At 35.3% G+C, this 17,592-nt stretch overlaps 1 protein-coding gene and 1 pseudogene across 2 annotated transcripts; both read left to right on the forward strand.

Annotated features, from left to right (window-relative positions):
- The first annotated feature begins 3,447 nt into the window (after nucleotides 1-3,447).
- Nucleotides 3,448-7,357, forward strand: LOC143621245 (cysteine-rich receptor-like protein kinase 15). The gene is made up of 8 exons (XM_077092739.1): nucleotides 3,448-3,935; nucleotides 4,091-4,398; nucleotides 5,425-5,631; nucleotides 5,766-5,893; nucleotides 6,057-6,267; nucleotides 6,350-6,587; nucleotides 6,823-6,973; nucleotides 7,052-7,357. The coding sequence occupies exons 1-8, from the start codon at nucleotides 3,448-3,450 to the stop codon at nucleotides 7,355-7,357; spliced, it is 2,037 nt and encodes a 678-aa protein (XP_076948854.1).
- Nucleotides 7,358-9,618: 2,261 nt separating this feature from the next.
- Nucleotides 9,619-17,461, forward strand: LOC143621126 (cysteine-rich receptor-like protein kinase 15; annotated as a pseudogene). The gene is made up of 8 exons (XR_013151458.1): nucleotides 9,619-9,860; nucleotides 9,899-10,455; nucleotides 12,310-12,510; nucleotides 12,990-13,123; nucleotides 16,136-16,346; nucleotides 16,430-16,667; nucleotides 16,786-16,933; nucleotides 17,043-17,461. The product of XR_013151458.1 is annotated as a cysteine-rich receptor-like protein kinase 15 (transcript).
- Nucleotides 17,462-17,592: the final 131 nt, after the last annotated feature.

Raw genomic sequence — 17,592 nt, forward strand, 5'->3', positions numbered from 1 at the left:
GCCAGCCGTTCAATCCAAGCCATGTGCCGTCCTCATGCTAACGCTATAGTCAGCTCACCTGCGTGCATACTAAAAGTCAGCTACGCTGAGTGAGTTCTAGTTAAACAAGCAACTTATCATACAACCACTACATGCATCATATACATATCCGAAGACACGTAGTTCACTATCTAACCTGCTCACCTTACCACTTAGCCTCTTATTTACACCTACCACTTTGCCACTTTTCCATTTTAATAACGTATTACGTTATGCCACTTTGCCACTTTAATGACGTAGTCACGTATAGGCTTACCCTACCACGTACTATCGTCATGCACTAACACTCTTACTAGACTCTTGCCACTTCTAACACGTTCTACCTCTACTTGTCTACAACACGCTTCATATTATTTACATAATAAGCAAGTCACATCATAGCATTCATACACACTAATAACCACTTGGCAATCACTATCCTTGGCGATACGTGCAATATCCGAAGATCGTTCACGTACCGACAAACATTATATAATAGCTACCTCGTATAACATCTATAGTATACACTTACCACTTAAGGTAAGTATATTCACATTTCACATCGAGTATGCACACAGCCCCGAAAACATAACAAGGAAATGGGGCTAGAAACTCACATGAATTTGGTTACTTCTTCTACTACTGGTTATTCCTTCTCGAGCTGTGCGCGTCTAACTGTTTAATAATTGAATATCAAATACTACTCTAGCCATTCTCATTGCTACTTAATTAGTCTTACGTGTCTAAGCCGGTTTTACTTCATTAAATCATTACCCGGTTAGTTAATCTTTATTTGTTAACCTTTTAAAGACATCTTTCATAATTTATCAAAGTCCAAGGGTTAATACGTAATTATCTCATTCTTTCCAAGTCCAGGGGCCATTTCTGTCATTAGGTTAACCTTCTAGTTCGTTACAGTCCCTTAACGATTTGGATCTCATTCGTTACTTCTATCTCAGGCTAATTCGTTACTTTAATACGAATTGACCTTTATAGCGAACTGAACCCTATAACGAATGGGACCCTTGACGAATGGCCCTTCTTTAACGAATTGAACCCTTCTAGTTCGTTATCTTCTTTAACGAATGGCTATAACGAATTAAAGGTAATTCGTTATCTTCTTCCCTTAACGAATTGAACACGAAGTAAGTCTAATTCGTTAGGTTTTCTTTAGAGAACCTCTTAGCGAAACACCTCTAGTTCGTTAACTTCCCGTTAGCGAACTAGGGTTAGGTCAGAACATTCCCTGACAATATCTGAACCTCGTACCAGAATCTTCGGCGCCGCCATTGCCGGAATAACGAGATCTCGCCGGAAAAGCGAGATCTCGCTTGTTTCACCACCATTTTCACCGTTTTTCGTCCCGTTCGATCCAGATCTGAGCTAGGGTGACCCCTAAGCTCATCTTAGGTTCGGTTTATACCCGATTCCATCCGGATCTCATGACTTTAACGGTTTAACGGTGTCGGCTCGTCGTTTCGTGACTAAATCTAACGGGCTTGTATCTCTACAATAACATACTATCATTACCTCGGGTCGGAAATCGATCCTTCTTCTTCTTCTTGGTTTCGGCTAGAGAGAGAAAGAGTGGAATGAGAGAGAACTAAGTGTGTGTTTTGGGTGGTGTATGGAGTATGAGAAATGAAAGATAATTGGTGATTTAAGGTTTATATAATTATGGATCATGGGCTTAGGCCCATGGTCCTTCCCTCTTTCCTTCATAGCCCAAGTCCATAACCCATATCCATTACCCAACACTAGTTCGACCCATACCAACTTCTTCTCTATTTAATTATTTCCCGATAACCCGAGTAAACTTTCCCTTCATAATTAAATAATATATATAATATTATTTTGGAAATTTCGGGATGTTACAAAACATTGAATCTAACGTGACTGTTGTTGGGCTCAGATGTATAGGCGCCTTATGTGTTGGGTGAGTCCATAGAGAGAATTAAGGGGTTGGGGGACTTGGTTATAATTAATAGTAGGCCTGCTGAGCCTAATTTAATTGTTGACCAATATTTTGTTGTTGATAAGAGTTTGTTGGCAAAGGTCGTTCACCGTAATCGTATATTTAAAACCCTTATTAAAATTCCTTTTTCCGAATTTGGATCCCTCAAGGTTTTTGAGTAAATTTATGACGCACTGGTTACATATGTATGTGGGAATGACGTACAACTCTTTGCTAGTTCATTAATCTAATTTTTTTCTCAATCCTTAGTTAATTTCTTTCATTCATCAGACAATATAAATTTATTACAATAAAGTAGTAGGTAACTGATTGAGCAACAAACTACATGGTACTTCATTATTAGGAAAAGAAAGAGAGGCAAACTTCCGACTGAACTTTTGTTGGAAACAACATCTAGCGACCAACTTTTGACAAATTATGTTTCTTCGAAAAACGCTAATTGATAATTATTTTTCTAATAAATGTAGATCGCACATATATACTTGTAATCAACGTAACAGGAGTTGTACAACAGTCTAGAATAATACATTTAGTTGTTAACTAGACAGATTCCATGCATCTCAACATATACATATAAAATAATAACTATATGCATAAAATAACGCATAGAAACAATTCTTACAGCTGGTATATTGTATTTGGATATGTGTAAGATAATAAAAAGAAATTAAATAGGGAAAGACAAGCTTGTGCCTTGCCACTTTATCCAAGGTGGGACTCTTTAATATACGATTTAATTACCTGTTTATTACTATTAACATTATTTTGTGTTTGTTTATGATTTTATAAGGAAAATAAATGGACACTTGGTTTAATCCAAGAAAGGGACACTTTGTTAGATTTATGTAAAATGTTTAGTCCAACTTATGAGAATATGATATGATTGTATATATGACTTAAAAAAAGAGCAGGTAGTAATAATAATAATAATAATAATAATGTAAAAACGTGTTTCAAGGGAGGGCTGATGGATGTATATTAAATCGAGTGGAAAGAAATAAATAACACCACAAAACTCAGTGGTATGTCTGACAATTGACAATTTCACACATATAAAAAAGTCTTCTTTACTCCACCTTTTATCCTTAAGATTCCATTTATGTAGATTATTATACCATCATTCTATAAATAATTGGACATAATAACATATAATATATAAATGAAGGAAAAGCACAAATGAATATGGACAATAAAAAGAAAATGGGTATGATGTATGAACACGCCCTGACCAGAGAGATAGATCAAATCCATATGCTTCATGGTCGATCATTAGACCGAGTGTTGCCGATTAACCCCTGGCGGCACCTACATCCACCATGTTACCCCTCCGTCGCCCTCCATAGCTGCTTAACAACACCCATTCGGGCTGCCACTTGGCGCTTAATTAGTTATCGCTCCTTGACAGTTCTCCACAACGCATAGCCTGAAATTTAGTTTTTCCTCTTCATTCCACAATGAAATCCAATTTGATAACACAACCTCTTCTTATAATAATTCTCTTTCAAATTCTTTATTTCACCACTGTCCAAACATACAATTTCCCTATTATCCGGTGTGAGAAAACCACAACAAACACCATCTACCAAACTAACATCAAAACCGCCCTCGCCTTAGTCTCCACCGCAGTTACAACTCACTATGGGTACAACAAAACATACGTCGGAGAGGGACAAAACAAGATCACGGCAGTAGCCATCTGCCGCGGTGACGTAGGATTGGAAACATGCAAAATTTGTATTAGTAAAACCGTTGTCCAGCTTCAACAAAACTGTACTAATATGATAGAAGCCGTAGTTTGGAACGAAAATTGTTCCTTACTCTATTCCAGTCGTACTAATGTGACAACAACAAGTTTCGATCAGCCAAATGCTAATTCATCGACCCATGTAACAACATCGGACGCCGTCAACTTTGGTGCAACATTGAGAAGTTTAATGACTAGGTAAATTTGGTCACAAGCTCTCTATGAATGAATGTAACTTTTAAACGACTTTATTTTGCGATTAAAAAAAGCTAGCAGCGCATCTTGTAACCCGTTTGTCTTCCATTTCGATTTTGATTAAACCCTATGAATGGTATATATTCACTTATTACTAGGTTAACGGAGAAAGCTGCTAGTGGAAACTCACTACGTAAATTTGCGACAGGAGATGACGTTGTGGTCGGGTCGGAGAAGATTTACGCTATGATGCAATATTCGCCAGCTATGTCTTCTACTGATTGCACTAGTTGCTTGTCCATTTTGTTTAAGGAAGCTCAGGAATGCTGCGACGGCTACATTGATGTCATTGTTTTCTTTAGGGGTTGTCAACTTCGGTATTCAAATGTGTCGTTCTATTATGATCCTCCGGCTATCTCCCTACCAGCTAATTCGACGTCTCCAACATCATATCAAGCTATTCCAGGTATGGTTTATGTTATTATTCAATATAAGATAGCTGATTGAACTACAACCCTATAAAACTTCCCATTTAAATGTGTTTATTGTATCCAACGTTGGGATTAATCAAGACTTTAGCCAAGTATTTAATTTATATAGGTGTTAATATGTAATTAGTAATAAAATCGTATTACCTAAGTACTGATAATTACCACCATAACACACCGAAGTGTTGCCATTAAGGCACTCACACCTTTTTGATTAATACAAATAGGCTGAATTGCTGAAACTCAATCATTTGCATGTAATATACGATTTCTAATAACAAAATACCTGATAACTTTCGGTTCGAAGTTTTATATAATTTACTATAAAACGATTACAATAAAGTGGCAGGCAAACGGGCAACAAGCTGCGCCGCAACCCCCTTTTGAACAGCAAAGCCAATCCTGCTAAAAACGAAGCTTTGGGACCTAGAAGCTGAAGAGGTTCCGTGTACGACGCGCTGAACCCTACTCAAAAATTTCACAGCCTCTGGAGCCAGAAAACCAAATGTATCAAAGGCAAATGGTAGAAAGACATGTTGATTACCTAAACAAGCTTTCTCGTGTTTAACAACTTTGCCCGATTCAGCCTTCAACGCAGCCTGACCCACAATAAATCCACGGTCCCTGAGCCCAACAAGAGGAGACACTCCTGTAAGATCCACACAGGTGTGTTTCGCCCCTGCCCACCCGAACACAAGAATATCAGCTGGTCGTAAAGTAGACATCCCTTCAATAGGAATGTATTCTACTAATTTATCAATAAGCATACTTGTGAATTATCAAAACCTACATTCAATTCTTGATGATATTATTGCAAATTACTTAACCCCATCTAATATATTGAGGTATATCACATCTTTGATAGTTAGGAACCTCTTGTTCCGGTTGGGTGGGCTACATCACTATTTTTGTTTCTGTTGTTTTGGACGAATTGATAATCATAAATACTTGATTACCAACATGAACATTCATTTGTTGTTAAGTAATGTTTTTCACGCGTGCAGGTGGAAAACGAAACCCGTCGAAAATAATGAAAGTGATAATTATTGTTGCAAGTGTTTCGATAGGGCTGGTGTTGATCAGCATAGGCTTATGGTGTCTAGTTATCAAATCAAGGCTAAAGAATAGAGACACTTATCATCAGAGTTCGGCTAATTCGACTCTTATGATGATCAGTGATAGTTGTGATCATTTTACACAAAATGGGTCAGGTATGATACTAAATGTAAAAGATACCAAAGTAGGAATTAATTGAAAACTTTTGTACTATTTTGAGTATAATAAAATGCCAAACGTATACTTGGTTAGTTCATAAATGTTGCTAAAGAATCGCGTTCTTGTGCAGTTGAAATGCAAATGGAATTGGGTACAGGAGGATCATTAAAATTTGATTTGGGCACCATTATAGGAGCCACAAAGAATTTCTTTATTGAAAACAAGATTGGCGAAGGAGGGTTTGGTCCTGTTTATAAGGTATGAAGATGATCATTCTTATGCATTACGTTACCCATTTTATCTAAATAGCAGTGTGTGATTCAGTTACTAGCAACTGCTATGTATAATATATCCAAAAGAAAAGTAAACTTTATCTTCTTTATTCAAAGCCTTAATTAACCAATATTAATTGCTTTTGAAGGGTGTTCTATCCAATGGGACGGAAGTGGCGGTAAAGAGACTATCAAAAACATCTGGACAAGGTTCACGAGAGTTTGTAAACGAAGTCATCTTGATGGCAAAGCTTCAACATCGAAATCTTGTGAGGCTTCTAGGATTTTTCCTTGAAGATGATGAAAAGTTACTCATTTATGAATACGTATCCAACAAAAGTCTCGATTACTTTCTCTTTGGTATATATATGTCAATACAAAACATTCAAATCATAATATGGGTTAGCTTGTTACTGAATCTGGTGTGGTTATTTAAGTGTAGACCCAAACATGCATGAGCACTTAGATTGGCCAAAACGATATAGTATCATAGAAGGGATTACTAAAGGAATGCTCTATTTGCATCAAGATTCACGGCTAAGAATCATCCATCGTGATCTTAAAGCTAGCAATATCTTGTTAGATTTTGATATGAACGCTAAGATTTCTGATTTTGGTCTAGCAAGGATTGTTGGAGCGGATCAAATTCAAGGCAACACCAATCGAATTGTAGGAACATAGTAAGTTTTCAACACCGAGATTTTTCCAACCAAATGCGTTCTTAGTTCGAACTTAAATGGTTTGACAGACTTAATTTGCACAAGTTTTACAATTTAATAAGAAAACTTCATATATAGTGTATTCTCTTAAATAAAGTTATTAGGCTGTCTGTTCAAGATTTAAAAAACCTAAATCCACTACCTTTCAAGGTCAAATTTAGTGCAAGTAAATATATTATAATGTAAATGAGTGCGGTGGTTACATGTCACCTGAGTATGCAGTGCATGGACATTTTTCTGTAAAGTCGGACGTGTTTGCTTTCGGAGTTGTCGTTCTTGAGATCATCACCGGGAAGAAAAGTTCAAGCTTTTTACATCAAGATGATCTTGACGATCTTCCGCATTTTGTAAGTAGTATTGATCTTACAGTAATTCCATGTCTTATATAGTAAATATATTGATATGTTTGATTATCTCCCTTGAAGGCTTGGAGAAACTGGAATGATGGAACAAAAATGGAACTTGTAGATCAAACAATGGTTGAAACTTGTAGTAAAGATGAAGTGATGAGATGCATCAACATTGCGTTGCTATGTGTGCAAGAAGATTTGGATGATAGACCTTCTATGGCTTCTATTTTAAACATGCTCAACAATTACTCCATCCCTCTCTCATCACCAAAAAAACCTCCACATTATATTAAAAAAAACTCAACATATTTTTCCACTATTAAGTCTGATTTTTTTAACTCAAAAGAAGAATCTTCGATCACTGGGGTTCATCCACGGTAATAATATGCATGGTTAAGATTGTATATAGTGCTAAAGTTAGCATAAAGCCAACGGGCAAAATTCATGTTTATTATTCTATTGATGGAAATGGAAGCTTAGTTAGTAGTACTGCTGAGTTGAAAGTTGTCACTGAACGAGTATAGTTGATGGTGCTATGTTGTTACTAACGATTCTGTTGGTTTGTTAAACAGATGTATATAATCGGTATGGAGAGACATGCAGTTCGATTATAGCGACGATATTTTTTCTTGTTTATTGTATTATTGTGTAATAAGGAAGATTAAGTAATACAGTTTTTAATTGTTATTTACAGTTAAATTTAAGGTAGTATTTTTAGATATGTTTTTATTTGTTTTTTGGGTGTTCGAATGAATTAAAGTGGCCAACTTCAACCGATCAATCAAGATTGAAGAATGGATTCAATAAAGAGTTTGTTGAAGAAGGCCATTCACCATAACTGATTATTTGAAACCCCAATTCAAATCCTTTATTCGAACTTGGATCCCTCGGGGTTCTTTTAGTCCGGTTCGAATAATCAGCACCCCGCCTTATGACGCAATGGTTACCTATATATGTGAATATGGCAACTCTTGGACGGTTCATTATTCTAATTTGCGATGTAAACTTTCAATTCAAAATTAATTTTCACAAACAACCAAATTTCCGACAAAAATTCTGTCGAAAACGTCTAGCGACCAACTTCCAACAATATACGTTTGTCGGTAAAACGCTTGTAGGAAAATTATTTTCCTAATAGGTGTAGAACATGCTTGTAATCAACTTAACAGGAATGGTACAACTGTTATAGAGTCTAAAATAATGCATCTAGCTGTTTGGCAGATTGCATGCGTCTCAATATATACATATAAAACAAGTATATGTATAAAATAACAAATTGAATACAATTTTTACAGCTGGTATATGCATATGGATGTGTAAAATAATAAAAAGAAAGCAGGGAAAGACGGAAGCTTGTGCCTTGCCACTTTAACCAAGGTGGGACTTAACATATATGTCTTACTTTTTTATGAACAACTTGAAATTTACTCGTCGCGTTGCGCTGGGCAGGTCGGTAAAATATGTATGGTGTTAAAACTCAAGCGTTGTCGGTCTCGAGCATTGAGATTATTATAAGTCGACGTGAATTCAGTCGGTTTCTTACCATACCAGAACTAATACAAAAATGACAGTTGGTTGGTTTTCGTTACGGTGGTACTGAACGAAAAAATAGGCAGTGGCTTTATGCTAGTGGTCGGTTTCTTTCTTTTTCGATACTGTACCAGAACTAAAACAAAAAATAAAAAAGAAAATTGGCATCCGGTCGGTTTTCTTTACGTTCGTTATGGTATTGGAACTAAAAGAAAAAATAACAAATGGAATAAAAATCCTAGCATTGTCAGTTCCAGACGTTGATGCAGTAAATTTACACGGATTCAGTCTGTTTCCGTTACATAAACAAAAATTGACGTTATGTCGGTTTTCGTTACGTTCGCTACGCTACCAATATTAAAAAGAAAATCAAAATGGTATGGACAAGTTTGGTGTCGCCAATTGGTTAGCGGCACCAAACTTCTCTTTTATATATATAATAATAATGTTTTGAACTACCTCTAATATATGAGTGAGTTTACTTGAAACGATATGTTAATTGTCCATGTTGATTTTAACACTCAAGTCTGATCATACAAAAACATATTAAGAAAGAAAGCCACCAATGTGGAAAACCCCATCGAGCCACGTTTTAATTACGAGATCTTAAAATCTCAAGCCTTAACCATCACCTCATTTCGATGGACTATAAGACCGACTACACTTAGTTTATTACTATTATTATTTGTTTATGGTTTTAATAAGAAAATAAAGGACATTTTAAGTTATGAAATGATATGATTTTATATATGACTTAAAAAGAGTTGGTAAATGGTAATAACATAATAAAAAGAATAATAATAAAAAAATTAAAGTAAAAACAACATGTTTTGTGTGTTGTATATTAAATTGAGTGCGGAAAGAAATCAAATTGACAATTGCACACATATAAAAGTCACATTTTCCACTTATTAAACTTAAGATTCTTTTATGTATATTACTTTACCGTCAAGCAGATATATTGGACATAATAACATATAATATGTAAAGGAACCAAAAGCACATATGAACAAAGAAAATGAGTATGAGTATGAACACACCCTGGCTAGAGAGAGAGATCAAATCCAAATGCTTCATGCTCATTAAGGTTAGGTTTTCCTCTTCATTCAACAATGGATTCATGTTTCTTAACCCAAACTCATCTTATAATAATTCTATTTCAACTTCTTTATTTCACCACTGCCCAAACAAACAACTTCCCTATTTTCCGTTGCCCAAAAACCACTATAGATTCCATCTACCAAACTAATATCCAAACCGCCCTTGCCTCGGTCTCCACCGCGGTTACAACTCACTACGGGTTTAATAAAACCTCCGTAGGAGAATCCCAAAACAATGTCACCGCGGCTGCTTTGTGCCGCGGTGACGTAGATTTGGAAACATGTAAAGAAGCTGCCGCGGTGACGTAGATTTGGAAACATGTAAAGATTGTATTGGTAAGTCAGTTGTCCAGCTTCAACAAAACTGTCCCAACATAATAGAAGCCATAATATGGAACTCGAATTGTTCGTTACTCTATTCAAATCGTACTTATGATACCTCAACTTATTATAACGGGCCCGACGCTAAACAATTGAGTCGTGTAAACGCAACGAATGTTGACGCTTTTGGGCCTGCGTTAAGAAGTTTAACTACTAGGTTACGTGAGGAAGCTGCTAGTGGAAACTCGCTACGTAAGTTTGCGACGGGAGATGTTGTTTTCGGACAGGATTCGTCGAAGATTTATGCAATGATGCAATGTTCTCCGGATATGACTTCTTCTGAGTGCATTTCTTGCTTGTCGGTTGTGTTTAAGGAAGCTCAGGATTGCTGTGATGGGGACGTTAATGTGGCTGTGTTTTTTAGGAGTTGTCAACTTCGGTATTCGAATGTGTCGTTTTATAATGATCCTCCGGCAATCTCACTACCCGCTGGTTCGATGTCTCCAACATCATCTCCGGGTATTCCAGGTACGGTTTATGATTAATTGATCAACAACTTTGTTTTCACATCTTTCGATTTTATTAAAGATATCAAGAAATTGGCAACTTGTTTATCAGTGACGAATCTAGGGTAAAAATGAGTAACGTGAAAATGGATCAAGTAAAATTAATTTTTATTAATTAATTTAAGAGCATCTATAATAAGAAACCCAACAATTCCAAATCTGCAACGGACCTCAAGGTTGTGCACCCCACTCACCTCACATGCTTTCTGACAAACATGTACGTATATGTATATATGTATATCAGATTATATTATTTTAATGAGAGATAAAAAGTGTAGCTAAACTAATGAGTGTTTTTGAAGGATGTTTCTAGTTTAACATGATAATATTGTGGATGCTAGCTCTTAGTGATACAGTAAAATAATTTATGTTTATTTAGTTAAAGATGTACTATACATCTTTTGACTAAACTCAAATCTGTAAAGATAATAAACATGATTTTTTTTACTAAAACTTATTTATATGATATTAAATATTAGCAAACTATCATGTATGATAATATATCAGATGACATGATAAATAATTATAAAGCTAAAGATCGAATACATTATAAAGTATAATAGTAATAAAACAAATTTAAGTATCAAACTTTATAACCAATAAAAGGTTAACATCGGAGAATGTTTATAGTCAAAGTATATATTGATCAATATAAATTTGAAAAAGAGGGATGAAGTTTGAAGATAAAAACTAGTCAGAACTCAGAAATACTCACATGATGGTTTGTTTATTTAATTATTTATATCACTAATCACTTTATGCATTTGACTATTATTTAATCTTGTGAAGACTTTGAATATGTTAAAGCCAAAGATAACTTGAGTAAAATTATTAGTTATTGGTTGGTTCAATATTTTTGAAGCTTAAAGCTAAATAAAATGTTGAGAACTTTTTCTAAAACTATTTGATAAAAATCATTCTTCTTTATTCGGATTTAAAACTAGAAATAATTAATTAAAAGAACTTATAGTTTGCAAAGTTAATTTTTTTTTAAGTTATACTATGTGTAAAAATATATCTAAATAAAACTTATCAAAATATTGAAAAATCCAATGCATAACCCAAAAATATTGATTTGCTAGACCTAAAAAATAATATATCATCTAATATATATTTTTTTTCAAAAATGGAGCTTTGACTTTTGGGTCGCCTAAAGCTAGTGCTTGGATTTGGTATATGGTTTTGTGAATTAACACAATATAGTAAAATATTGGAAACCATACTTTTAGGCTCCTAATCTTTTGACTTAACAAAATTGAAAACACATTCGAAACCATAAAATGCCCTTTTTTTGTACAAATGCCACAAGAAAACTTGGCGACTCGTCGAACTTTTATAGGCGACAAGATGTCGACGGATACATTGGGCTCCAGGTTCCCGTGACGCATGTTTCGGCTCGTCGCAATAGGGTGTTTGAACTTTTTCTATCTTTACCGACGACATCACGTCGCTATAGAATAGGTTTGGTGAAAAAATGACGTACCATTTGGGGATTGCCTGTTTTTATTTAGGAAAAGTCTATTGGGCCAACATAGCGACGACAATTGTCACTGTAAGATTAAAATTATTTTATTCAAAAATTTATTTTCAATTAGGAAAAGAATCTATTGGGATGACTCAATAGCGATGACATGTCGTCTATAGGTCACCCATAGCGACAACACTTTTTGTGACGAAGATATCTACGTATGGGCATGTGACTAGATGTCATCGCATAGGGTTGACGTATATGATATTATTTGTTGTAGTGTGCCAATAAACGTTTCTAAGCAAGGTACGCTAGTTTGTTGACAAGTAACGTTGCTCATGTATGCAGGCGGAAAACGAAAACCATCAAAAACAATTAAAGTGATCATTTTTGTTGCAAGTGTTTCAATCGGGCTAGTGTTGATCAGCGTAGGCTTATGGCGTCTAGTTATCAAGTCTTGGCTAAAGAAAAGAGCTACTCATGATCAGACTCCTTCGTCTCTTAAGATGATCAGTGAAAGTTGTGATCATTTTGCACAAAGTGGGTCAGGTATGAAAGATAATTAAGTGTAGGAAATAAATGAAAACTTTTGTATTTGTGTACATGCGACTAATTACATCATAATACAATGCGAAACGAATACTTGGTGTTAGGATCTCGGTTAAGCAAAAACACACAAAATCAAACTGTAGAAAATTAAACAAACATGAGACATAAGTATCTTACGTGGTTCGGTCAAGTTGACCAAACTCTACCGACTGCAAGTAGGAATCTATTATGGTTTTATTGTCTAGTTACACTGGTCGGATGAGAAATTACAAGTACAGGAAGACATTAAATGGAGAGACATTACGGTTCCTAGCTTAGAGAAACAAGAAAATTAAAATGGGTCGTATTAATAAATATAGGGCCGGTCAAAAAAAACCTCATATATATCTTCCATCTTTAAATAACCGGGTCAAGACTCCACAAACCCAACACTTATGAGTGCATAAATGTTGCTTAAGAATCTTGTTCGTCTTGCGCAGTTGAAATGGAAATGGAAATGGGACTGGGTACCGGAGGATCATTACAGTTTGATCTGGAAACCATTGTGGCAGCTACAAAGAATTTTTTTATTGAAAACAAGATTGGTGAAGGAGGGTTTGGTCCTGTTTATAAGGTATGAAGTTGATCATTCTTGTGCATTATGTTACTCATTTTCAGTAAATATATCTAGAAACTGCTATGTATAAGGGCTAAGTGGCGCTCATGTGTATTACCCATGCATCGGCTAATTCTGTAATGGCACCTCATTTTGTTCTCAAGTCCCCACGCTGCACAAAATCACTAACAGAAACTACTCACAAGTACCATATAATTTTTTTAAAAAAATTTAAAATAAACTAAACACTTAAATTAAAATTTTCATCAAAATTAAAATCATTAATTGAAAACCAGAAAAATAAAATATGATAATTCAAAACAACAAATTAAAATACGAAAGTTTAAAGTAAATGATCATTCGACCAATTATATTTTTCCGCAAGTTCTCGTTTGCTACTATCGTTTGAAAAAAAATGTAAGGTCCCGTTCCCGGTAGCCCTACTTTAGTGTCGGATTTACTCATAAACACAGTTCTACAAATCAGAGTTTATTAAAACCTTTCGCGGAATATAAAACATCAATCATTTGTTATAAAACATTAAATCTTTTCTTTGATACCAAAACCCAAAACATTATATTTAAAACATATTTTCTTCTTTCTTCAGATGTCAGGCGTTCAATCCATGCCATGTGCCATCCTCATGCTAGCTCCTCAGTCTACTCACCTGCGTGCATACTAAAAGTCAGCTACGCTGAGTGAGTTCTAGTTAATCAAACAACTTATCATACAACCACTACATGCATCATATACGTATCCGAAGACACGTAGTCCACTATCTAACCTGCTCACCTTACCACTTAATCTCTTATTTACCCCTACCACTTTGCCACTTTGTCACTTTAATAACGTATAACGTTATGCCACTTTGCCATTTTAATAACGAAGTCACGTATAGGCTTACCCTACCACGTATTATCGTCATGCCACTAACACACTTACTAGACTCTTGCCACTTCTAACACGCTCTATCTTACTTGTCTACAACACACTTCATATCATTACACCATTTACATAATAACCAAGTTACATCATAACATTTACACACACTAATAACCACTTGACAATCACTATCCTTGGCGATACGTGTAATATCCGAAGATCGTTCACGCACCGACAAGCATTACATAATAGCTACTTCGTATAACATCTATAGCATACACTTACCACTCAAGGTAAGTGTATTCACACTTCACATCGAGTATGCACACAGCCCCGAAAACATAACAAGGAAAATGAGGCTAGAAACTCACCTAATGCGATTACATTCACCGTCTATAGTTATTCCTTTCTTGAGCTGTGCACGACTAACTGTATAACAATTACACGTATCAATTAACTATTACTACTTGTATCGTATTTCTATCTTAATATAACCCACAACGAACGGGGTCCGGGGGCAACGCCCCTAGCAGCGGGGTTCTAGAGGAGGCAGCCCCTAGCGGGGTCCAAGGGGCAGAGCCCCTGGCTGGGGTTAAGCTGCCAGGTCAGCTTGGAAAAATTTTATTTTTATTAACTGCCTTAACACATTTTCCATTAGGATTTTAAGTTATTATTCTATTCACCTACTCATTCGTTAGCCCGATTCGTGGTCTAGTACTGGATTACTTTTACTTAGCGTTTTAAGCGGACTTAACATTAAGCGAACTTAACATTAAGCGGACTTAACATTAAGCGAACTTAATCATTAAGCGAACTTAATCATTAAGCGAACTTAGTTATTAAGCGAACTTAACATTAAGCGAAGTTAACATTAAACGAACTTATCACCAGGCGAACTTGTATAGGGCGAACTTATATGGGTGCGAACTTATCTACAGCAGCGACGGGTTCTGATTTTATCCCCATAAACATCTCTGTCCCACCCGTAACCCTTCGATATGATGTTAATAAATCCCGTGAACATTCCCATGATCATTATTTGATAAGATTCGGCCCGAAAACGCACAAAGTTTGGACCTTTAAACTCAAAAACGTTCAATACTAGATCTAAGGTTTTCTTTGAACGAACCGTACGCTTTTATGGACTCACTAGGTTCGTTCTAACATCAAGTTTGCTACTTTAATACTCGTTTATACCCGATCTTTGCTAGGTTCGAGTTTCACGGATAACCGTTCATAAAAATAGAAACTTTAAGGATAAAGGACATACCTTTACGTGTTTTTAAGGTTACGGTTAGCTTGGTGATGAACTATAATCTTGTATCTTGCTTGCACGCTCAAGATCTATTAAGTTATAGGCTCGGTTTGGTCTCGGATTGCTCCTTAGCTCGCGGCCGTATATGGTGTAGGAAGTATGTGTGTGTTTTTGAGTGTGTAGAGATTAGGATGGATAAGATGGATGGAATGGAAAGAATTAGGATTTAAGGGGGTATTTATACTTCCTTAAGCCCATGGACCTAAGGCCCATATTTCCTTTTTGGTCAATAAGTAATCCCATCTAATTATCCTACTTAGTCTTTCGTATTTTACTATTATTATTATTATTATTATTATTATTATTATTATTATTATTATCGTTCCACTAACTCGTTTATTTCACCCGACAAAATAATATTTAAATATTACTTTAGAAATTTCGGGATGTTACAAAAAATATTGTTATCGGAATCGTTTGACGGTATGAAAATATCCTGAGATTATCGTTTGAGAAATTAGCTATTGAGGACTTGAGTGAATAAAAATACTGAATGTTTGAGTGAATAAAAATTGTAGAAGGTTTGAGTGAATAAAAAGTGTGAATGGTTATATATATGTGTTATAATAATATGTAATAAATTATTTATCAATTTATTTTAATTCTCCAACCTACAATAACGGACAAAAAATATCAATTTTATGTGAAAACTGTTGCCATAAAATGAAGTTATGCACCATATCCACGAAGGATGGCCGGTATTGCCATACGGTTTTGAAGTCATAAACCTTACCCATATAGGTGCCCCGTCCTCTTCTTATATATCCATAAGAAAAGTAAAGTTTATCTTCTTTATTCAAAGCCTTAATTAACCGATATTACTGCTTTTGAAGGGTTTTCTTTCCAATGGGACAGAAGTGGCTATTAAGAGACTATCAAAATCATCCGGACAAGGTTCACGAGAGTTTGTAAACGAAGTTATCTTGATGGCAAAGCTTCAACATCGAAATCTTGTGAGGCTTTTGGGGTTTTGCCTTGAAGATGATGAAAAGTTACTTATTTATGAATACGTATCCAACAAAAGTCTCGATTACTTTCTCTTTGGTAAACATATGTCAATACACAACAATATTCAAATCATATGCATTAATTATGTTTCTCAATCTAGTGTGGTTTTTCAAGTGTAGACCCAAACATGCATGAGAACTTAGATTGGCCAACATGATATAGAATCATAGAAGGGATTACTAAAGGAATGCTTTATCTACATCAAGATTCACGACTAAGAATCATCCATCATGATCTAAAAGCAAGCAACATCCTGTTAGATGGGGATATGAATGCTAAGATCTCTGATTTTGGTCTAGCAAGGATTGTTGGAGCGGATCAAACTCAAGGCAACACGAACCGAATTGTAGGAACCTAGTAAGCCCCCCCCCCCCTCTTGTTTTAGTGCAAGTTGTTTTAGGATGTATGTTCTTGATTCTACCGTTAAAGGTCTAATTTAGTGCAAGTAATTTTATTATAATGTGAATGCATGCAGCGGTTACATGTCACCTGAGTATGCAGTGCATGGACAATTTTCTATAAAGTCGGATGTGTTTGCTTTTGGAGTCGTTCTTGAGATCATCACGGGGAAGAAAAGTTCAAGCTTTTTACATCAAGATGATCTTGATGATCTTCCGCATTATGTAAGTAGTATTGATCTCGCAATAATTCCATGTCTTGATACAAAACATCACAATTGCTTACTATATTATATAGTAAATATATTGATATGTTTGATTACCTCCCTTTAAGGCTTGGAGAAACTGGAATGATGGAACGAAAATGGACCTTGTAGATCAAACAATGGTTGAAACTTGTTGTAAAGATGAAGTGATGAGATGCATCAACATTGCGTTGCTATGTGTGCAAGAAGATGTGGATGCAAGACCTACCATGGCTTCTATTTTTAACATGCTTAACAATTACTCCATCCCTCTTTCATCACCAAACAAACCTCCACATTATTTTTCTAAAAGATCACACTCATCATATTTTTCCACTATTAAGTCTGGTGATTTTAGCTCAAAAGATGAATCGTCAATAACGGGGATATATCCACGGTAACGATATACATTTATTTTAAATAATGCTAAAGTTAGCATAAAGTTAACGGGCAAGATTCATGTTCGTTATCAGTTATTTTTTTATTAATGGAAATGGAAGCTTAGTAGTACTGATGTACAAGTTTGCTCTGGAGGTTATAAACGTTGGTTAAGTTTCCATTGATGAGTGTAGTTGATGTCGCTATGTAATTACTAATGATTCTCTTGGTGTGTTTTTTATAGCCATTATGTGCTAGCTA

This window comes from Bidens hawaiensis, unplaced genomic scaffold, assembly GCF_021521415.1.
Source record: "Bidens hawaiensis isolate Kalapana, Puna unplaced genomic scaffold, B.hawaiensis_p1.1 tig00002772_1, whole genome shotgun sequence".
Classification (NCBI taxonomy): domain Eukaryota; kingdom Viridiplantae; phylum Streptophyta; class Magnoliopsida; order Asterales; family Asteraceae; genus Bidens; species Bidens hawaiensis.

Bases quoted from the DNA above. Each gene is read 5' to 3' on its own strand.
- LOC143621245 (XM_077092739.1), top strand. From the start codon at position 3,448: ATGAAATCCAATTTGATAACACAACCTCTTCTTATAATAATTCTCTTT. The intron at 3,936-4,090 runs GTAAATTTGGTC...ACTTATTACTAG, and splicing joins TTGAGAAGTTTAATGACTAG to GTTAACGGAGAAAGCTGCTA. The intron at 6,588-6,822 runs GTAAGTTTTCAA...AAATGAGTGCGG, and splicing joins AATCGAATTGTAGGAACATA to TGGTTACATGTCACCTGAGT.